Source organism: Gossypium hirsutum, chromosome A11 (assembly GCF_007990345.1).
Source record: "Gossypium hirsutum isolate 1008001.06 chromosome A11, Gossypium_hirsutum_v2.1, whole genome shotgun sequence".
NCBI classification, from domain to species: Eukaryota; Viridiplantae; Streptophyta; class Magnoliopsida; order Malvales; family Malvaceae; genus Gossypium; species Gossypium hirsutum.
The window spans coordinates 75,907,889-75,917,726 of record NC_053434.1 but is presented as its reverse complement, the minus strand read 5'-3'; the positions used below and the strand labels follow the sequence as shown (position 1 = coordinate 75,917,726).

The following is a 9,838-nucleotide window of genomic DNA, read 5'->3' as shown; positions in this document are numbered from 1 at the left end:
ATGACAACACCATTATAAATAATTATAGTCATTTGTTTAAATTTTGTTTTAGTTACAGCTTAATTTAATTTTTTATTTTAATATTGTATAAATTTTATGCGCTATTATTATAAATTAGTTTTAAATCATATTTTTTATTATTATTTTATGTTATTTTTTAATACAAATTTATATTCTGAATATATGATTCCACACGCATATAATACAAAAGGAAAATTATAGAATTAATATAATTAATTACTTTCTTAAGAAATGCTGTTTGAATAATTTTATTGGCAGAGTTAAGGTTGAGTTAATGATGAATTGAATTGTATTATAAATTCAACTACATGTGGTCAAGGATGATCCTAGGATTATTATAGTCCGAAAGAACATTTGTATATGGACTTGGAGATGTATGGCATAATAGTAGGTTAAATAATAGTATAGTATTATTGATCATTTTTAGGAATGTTATAATACTAATTATATACACATATATAACTGCTTTTTATTCTTGGTGGAGTACGCGTTCAATGTGGCATTTGGCGGTGGAACTTTTGGGTGCTGCATGACGCTGCAGTTGGTTTCAATTCTGCCTTTTCCTCACTGTATCTATAACCGGAGCTTGAGCTATATATATTTGTAGTTTGTACTCTCTACATTGTTGCTACAAGTATCAGTTTTCTTCTTCTTCTTCTTCTTCCCATCATCCCACTCTGATTGATATAGATATCGAATCGATAGGATGGCAGCCAACGATGTGCCTTGCTGCGAGTCGATGTTCTGGGTGTATCTAGTTGTATGCGTGGTTCTTGTACTATTTGCTGGCTTAATGTCTGGCCTTACACTAGGACTCATGTCCCTCAGTCTTGTTGATCTCGAGGTTGTCATCAAGGCTGGTGAACTACAAGATAGGAAGAATGCAGAGAAAATTCTACCAATCGTTAAGAATCAGCACCTACTCTTATGCACTCTTCTTATAGGCAATGCCCTAGCGATGGAGGTATTTTATATAAATCTTTTCTTTTACACTTAAAACTCTCTCTCTCTCTTTTCAGTCTCTGAAAACTGATTTCTGAAATTGTATGTAAATGAATATAAGGCTCTTCCGATCTTCCTCGATTCTCTTCTATCAGAGTGGTGCTCAATATTAATATCAGTCACTCTTATACTGGCGTTTGGTGAGGTATATATATAAATCTCCATGTTTTGCATATGAGACAGTGGTATGTGTACAGCTTTAAAATAACAAGTATATTAATGGTTTGGCTAGATCATTCCTCAAGCTGTATGTTCTCGGTATGGGCTGAGTGTCGGAGCCAAACTCTCAGTTTTAGTTCGGTTCATTGTCATAGTCCTCTTCCCTGTTGCTTATCCGATTAGTAAGGTAATTTTCCAACCCTTTTGGAAGCTGAAATTGACGAGGTTTAATTGAAAATGATGAATGTTGGGTTCCCTGTTTATTTGTAGCAGCTCCTGGATTTGCTGTTAGGGAAAAGACATTCTGCACTTCTTCGGCGAGCTGAGCTGAAAACACTGGTAGACATGCTTGGAAATGAGGTCAGTTTCCATAAATTAACACTTCCCCTACTCATTTCATCACAAACTTTATCTAGCTTAAATTCTATAACCGGTCCCTATGTTACAGGCTTAGAAGCAAGTTGTATTTAGTAATTTCGCCTCTATATATTTAACTTTAAAGCTAAAACGTAAACGAATGTTAAATAAAAATAAAAATAAAAATTCACCTGTCATGTTTCAAAGTAGCTTCAAAAATAAAAATTTTGCTTTTTTTTTTTCATGTCACTCCAAATAGCCATAAGATAATTTTTTTTAACATTCGAATTTATTGTCTATTCAGATTTTACTTTTTAGCTTCAAAATTAGATGTAGATGGGTTAATTTACTCCTAGGCCTATGGTACAAAGATTAACCAAATATTTTAATCTCTCCTAAAAAAAATCAAATCACAACTTAAAAAAGAGAAAAGATATGGATGGTAAAATTTGAAGGATAATGAATTATTTGATATTCAATTTTATAAAAAAAATATTTATTTTAATTTTTAAATTTGTGTTATTTATCAAATCACTCCAAAATAGATAGAAAAATAAACGTTTGTTAATTTGGTTGACATGACATATACATGAATTGTCACATGAATATCACGGCAACAATTAATTATTTTTTTAAAATTTTAAAATATATAAAAATTATAAATTATTAAAAAGTATAAAAATATTAAAAATAACTTTTTAAATATTTTTATTTTTTAAAAAATAATTAATTGCTAATGTAGCATACAAGTGGACTTTCACGTCAGCAAAGTTAACAAATATTAATATTTTCATTGATTTTGAGGTGATTTGACAAACAGTGCAAATTTAAGAACTACAAGAGACAAACAACATAAATTTGAAAACTAAAAGAGTCAAAAAATTAAATTGAAGACTAAAATAATTTTTTTATATAGTTAGAGGGTCAAATAAATCATTATGTCAAATTTGAACTATGGTATTAAATACTTGTTTGAAAGTCAACTAGTTAGTTTAATATATATCTTCATTTATAACTTATATATATTTTATTTGTATTAAGCATTAAAATCCCTTATTTTGGATTCAACTTTGAGTGGAAATGATCAAATTCAAAGTTGAGTATGAATCTTAAGTTCGTTTTTTACAGATAAATGAGCCTAATTAAACAGACTCGAGCAATCCATTGTGGAGACCAAACTTCTAACAACCCCTCTAATAGATAAACATTGATTTAGACTACCAAAAGCGGAACAAAATTGTTAACATTTTCATGTTTCTTTGATTAATTTCAGGCAGGGAAAGGTGGAGAATTAACCCATCATGAAACAACTATTATCTCGGGAGCCCTGGATATGACACAAAAAACAGCTAAAGATGCGATGACACCCCTATGTGACATTTTTTCGCTTGACATAAATTCTAAACTCAACGAGTATGATCTTCTTCTCTCTCTCTGCCTTTGTTTATCTCATTTATTTTTCCCCACCGATCGACTAATTTCAACGGTGTAGGAAAACAACGGGGCTAATCATAAGCAAAGGGCATAGTCGTGTACCTATCTTTTCAGGGAGCCCAACAAACATCATTGGCCTTATACTGGTAAAAAATTTGATCATGTGCCGTCCTGAAGATGAAACCCCGATTAGGAATCTTACAATTAGAAGCATTCCCAGGTTAGTTGGTTTTGATTTCAAAGTTACCTTAGTATTGCTCGGAGTGAGTAAAAGTATTATAGAAGTTTATGTATTAGAAGTAAAATTGCATTTTATTTTTTTCTACTCAAAAAATAGATAAATTAATCTCTATATTTTAGCTCAAAGAGTGAATTGGTCCTTTCTATTAATAATTTTATCTATTTGTATTGTTAAAAACTGAATGATTGACAAAATAACCAAATAGTGATATATGCATGCTAATGTACATTAACTATTTTTTAACAAAAAATAAAATTTTTACAACATAAATAAATAAAATTTTTAACAAAAAAAATCAATTTATTTTTTGATGTAAATTACATGAACCATTTTGTCCATTTTTTACATTAATTAATTTATCTATTTTTTGAATAGAAAGTACAGAATGCAACTTTACTCTTAATACGAAGCCTCAAAAATAATTTAATCTTCGAAGTGAGCATGGGAAATATCTTGAATTAAATCATTACCATGAACTAATGGTATTGGTGTTAAATCTATGACAGGGTTCATGATCGTTTACCTCTCTACGATATATTGAATTTATTCCAGGAAGGCCACAGTCACATGGCTGTTGTGGTTAAGTGCAAGAGTGACACAGACGATACTGCAGAAACTGCAGAATCCAGAAGTCACTTCAATTTTAAAAGGATGAAGACAAAGGTGAAAGGTATTATCTCATAGTTGATACATATGAAGAAACTGCTTCTTTTACCTCATTTCTCAAACTTCACACGCTTGCGATAATAATAAACAAGTTACAGTCGGGAGTTACTACTAAGACAGGTTTTTCAGGTTTGGGCTCCAATATCTAATGTCTTTGAGCTTGGGTAAATCTAATTTTATTTTTTTTAATTTTATAATGCGTTATTTATATATATAAAAATATTTGATACACTATTATTCAAATTTTTAAACACTACAAATAGAATTACAGATGAAAACAAATGTCATATGAGGTATAATAAAATATATAAAAATATATATATAACAACCTTTTTAAGGCTAATTGTAGAATAAAAAAGATTCATGCTAGTGAAAAGTTGAGCTATTACCATCAATCCTGAAATTATATTTTAAATAAATAAATCATATAATAAAATCTTAATTTTGTTTATAGAATAAAAACTTTCTGTAACTTCTATACTAAATATATGTTACTTTTTGGTACTCTATACATGAAGAACTGCGAAATTAAAAATTGCCATGTATTTAATTATTTTTATCTTAAAGATCAATTAAAGACAAGGATGATTTTTTTACCCGACTGCTATTTATCCAATGTACCAAATGTATTTATTTTTAATTATATGTTACATAATTTATACCATAAAAATTAAATAAATATTAAAAAATATGTTTAATTTTTCTTGTTTAAAAATTTAATAAATATATATGATTATTAAATATTTGTTTTTTAAAGCTAATAACGCCTGGTATCTTCCTATTGCAGCCTGGTGTATTACTTCAGATTTTTTGATAAATTTTCAATACTAAATAGTATATGTTTGTGAAAATGGATTTAAGTTAATTATTTATAAATATATATAAATTTGAGATAAAATTTATATTTTTAATCAAATTTAAATAATTATAATATCGATATCAGTTGTCAAACACTCAAGTTATAATCATCAAATGCTACTTTTCAAAACAAATTAAATGATACAGAATGTAAAGTTTTATGCAAATGGAATTCCAATACACAACTCCAATAAAAGGAATAGAGTTATGATGACCATATTTTGGTTTTTCAGGTATTGATCAGCATCATCAATATGATGGAAATGAGGAACTTAGTATACCGTCAAGCCCACCCCCTGCAAATTCTACCATCATTGATATCCGAAGTCCAGCCGAAAACATGGAGCTAGGCAGTAAAATCCGTCAACGAATGAAGAAATGGGAACAAGCAACCCTCTCTAATGAAGATTTGGAATCATTTTCATGTTTAGACGAGGAGGTTCTTGGTATCATTACCCTGGAGGATGTCATGGAAGAACTGCTGCAGGTTTTTTTAGTTCTCTTGTATCCATTACAAATGCAAGTATATAAATATATTCTAGAACCAACACTTTTTGGCTTTTGCAGGAGGAAATTTTTGATGAAACTGATGCGTATGTTGATGTTCATAACAAGTAAGCTTCTTTCTTTCAAATCGAGTACCACTGCATCAAATAGCATTCAGTTTTACAAGCTACTTTATCCCCGTTGCAGAATTACAATCAACATGCAACCATCAGGAAGATCACCATTAAGATCACCCAGATCAACAACAGCCCCTCAAATTCACTGGAGAAGCCCCATTTCTTCCTCTCATGGAAGTCCACTTTCTTCATTGCCCCATTCTCCACCATTTCGTACACCAATTTCACCCTATATTCAGTCACCACTCGGCGGGCCAACTCTCTGTTCTTCACCTGGGAAACAAATGCCAAACTCTCCGTTAAGATTTTCAAGCGTCGCCCAATACTCTCCATCCCAACATCAGGTATGGGGAACTCAATAAAACTACATTAACTTAAATGAATTCATTGTTAGGCTTCATACATTTAATATTTTCTCTTCCATTTTCTGTGAATTTATGTTGGCAGGTATCCAGAAAATCTTACGAGAGATTGAGACATGGTTCTTAGGTTTCAACTTAGAGTTTTCTCAAAATAAATGAGCAAATGTTTATGGCATATGCGGATTTTATTAAAATCTTATTATATGTAAAACCTCCTGTGATGTTAGATTAAATTAATGCGGAAATGTATTTAAATTTATTATTTATCTTTTGACTCTCTTTTTTTAAAGATGAGATGTCGTTTTGTTTAAATTGAGCATCATGATCCTAATAAGTATTTTTTATACATTTCCCTTGCTTGTTTGAGTAAATAATTATAAACAAAAAAAATTAAAAGAAAAAAGATATGAAAATGAAGATTAACTAAAAGAAATGATACATTTATATTTTTTGAACAGTTAAAATTAGTACACGAAATAAAATTTATTTAATTAATGTAACACCTCTCATTCGCCTTGGCGATTAGTGTGGATGAGAGATGCCACTAGACCACTTTCATGTCAAAATCTTGAATTTATTTAAGAATTTTTTTATATAGTAGATAAAATCAAATTTTAAGTTTTGAAATCTTGTTAAAACCATTTTGAATCGATTTAGGGGTGTTCGGAGGTGTTTATGATCATTTTTGGGCCTTGGAGAGCCCAAAATAGTGTAGTGGTCCAAAATAGTATAGGAAGTGCAGTACCTAGTGTAATAGCCCAAAATTGGGTCTAGTTGGAACAGAGGTTTCGGGACCACAAAATCTAAGATAGAAATAATTAATTTATGATTATTTTGAGGTCTATGATATGATTGCATGATTGTGTGAAAATTTCGTGAAGAAATTCTATGCATAAAGTGCTCAATTTGAAGTTAGGGACTAAATTGAATAAGTTACAAAACTTGCATTTTAGAAGTTTCTAGTATGAAATTGCTTTGAAATATTAATTAGGAGGTCTTAAATAGAAATTTGACCAATTTCTAAGTGATGGACAAAAATTGAACATAGATGGAATTTTTGAAAGCTTAGTAAGGAAGGGCATTTTGGTTATTTGGTAATTAAAAGAAATAAAAAGGAAAAATAAAGCCAAAATTGACTCATCTTTTTCATGGAGGCCGAAATTAGCATGGGGGAAGCCATGGCTAGGGTTTTCAAGCTTTCCAAGCTCAATAGTAAGTCCGTTCTAACCCTGTTTTTCAAGTTCCTTACGTTTTTAGAATCCCGGTAATTTGATTAAGCTTATTCTGGCAATAATTTAAGATGGGGTGTTCATTTTGCTGTTTTATGATAGAATATGAGGTTTTAAATTATGTTAGACAACTTGTGCTACTTGGTATTGAGTGAAAATGAGTAAAAGGGCTTAATCGGTAAAAATACCTAATAGTCATAAGTATATGTTAGAGTGAGAATTTGATGTTGCCATAGGAGAGAAAAGTGATTAGCATGTCATAAAACATAAGAATAAGGGATGAAGTTTAATTCTCGAGCCTAGGGGCAAAAGTGTAAATATGCAAAAGTTTAGGGGCAAAATTGTAAAATTTCCAAAGTTTGAGTTAAGGACTGTTTTAAATAGTGCATTAATTAAATAAGTAAAATATGATGTTTTAGATCCCAGAAAACGAGATTTAAACCTAAAATGAGAGAAAAATCGAAAAATTGGAAAGTTGGTTAAATGGCCGTTTTAGTATCGAGGTAAGTTCATATGTATAATAAGCATTAATTTATGCATGTTTCAATGTAAATTGATATATTTACTATGATTTCTGAGGTATTGAAAGTATGTAAGTTGGTATGATAATAATCCAGCAATAATGCTGTAATTTATATTTGAAAGTTAAATTTAGTGAATTAATTGAATTATGTTAAATTAAATGATTATGGTGCCAAGTTTATGAATTGATTTAAAAATATGTCTATGGTACATGAAGTGCATTGAATTATCATACATAAATGTGATTTCTATGATTATGGATATTGTGGGAAATTGTAAGTTCATATGATTTTTAATAAGGCAATGTGTAATTTAATGTTTTTGCCTTGATATTAAATAAGATGTAAGTTTATATGTAAGTAATACATAAATATTACTTGTATTATGATATTTTATAATAATATTGGAAATATGTTTGTGGATAATTACTTGATTGGTGAAATTGTTGGAAAAGAGAGAGAAATCCCGGTTGAACCTTCGGAAAGATTGGATGATACAGATAGTATGTAGCTAGGTCACATGTATGGTGCTAAGTGCACATCATGTGTACAAGAGAGCTACAAGACATTATGATGTAGCTAGGTCGCATGGGTGATACTATGTGTACACCATGTAGACAAGAGAGCTACGGGATATATGTAGCTAGGTCGCATGTGTAGTACTAAGTGCAGGCTACTATGCGTACCCGATAACTTCGATCACGTGTGTAGTACTAAGTGCAGGCTACTACGTGTATCAGATAGTTAGGTCACGTGTGTAGTACTAAGTGCAAGCTACTACGTGTACCGGATAATTGGTCGCATGTGTAGTACTAAGTGCAGGCTACTATGCGTACCAGATAGTTTGGCTACATATGTGGCACTTATGTGCAAACTTTCCATGTATCCGAATTATATTCCGAAGTGTTCAACGAGAGACTCTCTATGTATTGCTTTCTGAGTTTTGTGATGAATAAGTGCAGGAACTTGGTTATGTGAATGATGTGTTCATTAAGTGACCAGGATGTGGTAAGATTATAAACAAGTAAGTTATACATGAGGATGATTTTATGGTGATCTTGTGATCATGGGCCTATACTTGTGATGTATGAAATGTAGTGAAAATGATTTGTGATATGTATGTTAAAATGAGGTTAATACAAAGAAAGTGCGAAAGAGTGAATTAGCAATAAAACTATTTTGGACAGTAGCAGTGACGTGATTTTAAAAAATCACAAAAAATAGTATAAATTTAATCAAAGACTGAATGAGATATCAAATTAAAGCTTAATAAGTCTATTTTCATATAAAAGAAACAGAGCAAGAAAATGAGTTATGTATTTTGAGATATTTATGATTTTGTGAGACTGGTTCAGAATAATTACGTGATCCCCTGTTCTGACTTTGGAAAATCACAAAAATTTGGAGAAAACTAATTATAGGTTAAAACTTATATTTTTAAAATCCCTAATGAGTCTATTTTCAAGATAAATCAACAAGAACATTATCCGAGTTCTGTACTGTGAGATAATTAATTTTTAGTGAAGAGAGGTCAGAACTGTTAGAAAGTGAAACAGGGGAAATTTTAATGAATAAACTGTACTAATTGGCTAAACCAAAAATTATGAAAATTTTATGGTGGAAAGATATATGAGTCTAGTTTCAGGGGAAATTTACGGATCTTAATTTGGAGCTCTGTAGCTCGAATTATAAATAAGTAAGTGACTATGAATCGTGTGGACAGTTTGATGTGAGCATTTATTAGTAAATTGTGAAATCGTACTTACAAGAATCCTATATACGTTAAGGATGTGGAATGGAGAGGAGGAGGAGGAAAATAAATATATGTGGAATACATGGAAACTATGGTATATGAAATATTGATATAATGAAATAAATGACATGTGTTTATAAGAAAACAGAAAGAGAATGCTATGTATCATGACATGTATATATATATGACTAGTCTCAATGTAATGCTTGTTGGGTATGGAGTTGAATTGAAATGTTTCAGGAAAACATGTTATTTTGCGTATCTGAATTGTGGTATTTATAAAGATATGATCTAGTTTTAAATATGAATGCTTGATGATTAAGCTGAAGATATTTTGTAATATCATAATCTTGGTATAAATGTATAAGTGGTACTATAATAAACAAGGTAAAATGAATATGAGAGACACATGTATGATGACATACAAATGCTATGTTTGTGGTTTAATTGAGAATATTTAATCATTAAATGAATACCATATTATATGCTTTTGATTTTTTATAAGTGTGTAAGAGATTAAGGTTGACCAAAGCTTGGAAAATAGCCTAGGTATATTCCACACAGGCAGAGACACGACCATGTGTCTCAGCCGTGTATGGAACACGACTTTGG

General features: G+C 30.3%; 1 protein-coding gene across 1 annotated transcript; it reads left to right on the top strand.

Moving 5' to 3' along the window:
• Positions 1 to 592: 592 nt before the first annotated feature.
• Positions 593 to 5,989, top strand: LOC107904751 (DUF21 domain-containing protein At5g52790). Its single transcript, XM_041081510.1, has 11 exons — positions 593 to 985; positions 1,085 to 1,168; positions 1,256 to 1,369; positions 1,456 to 1,542; positions 2,813 to 2,952; positions 3,032 to 3,193; positions 3,721 to 3,884; positions 4,972 to 5,225; positions 5,306 to 5,352; positions 5,432 to 5,705; positions 5,809 to 5,989. Exons 1-11 carry the CDS (start codon positions 728 to 730, stop codon positions 5,848 to 5,850), a joined length of 1,626 nt encoding a protein of 541 aa, XP_040937444.1. The 5' UTR covers positions 593 to 727; the 3' UTR covers positions 5,851 to 5,989.
• The last annotated feature ends 3,849 nt before the right edge of the window (positions 5,990 to 9,838 follow it).

Excerpts from the sequence above, each read along its gene's own strand:
- LOC107904751 (XM_041081510.1), top strand. The coding sequence starts at position 728 with ATGGCAGCCAACGATGTGCCTTGCTGCGAGTCGATGTTCTGGGTGTAT. Across the intron at positions 986-1,084 it reads GCAATGCCCTAGCGATGGAG|GCTCTTCCGATCTTCCTCGA; the intron begins GTATTTTATATA and ends AATGAATATAAG. Across the intron at positions 1,543-2,812 it reads TAGACATGCTTGGAAATGAG|GCAGGGAAAGGTGGAGAATT; the intron begins GTCAGTTTCCAT and ends GATTAATTTCAG.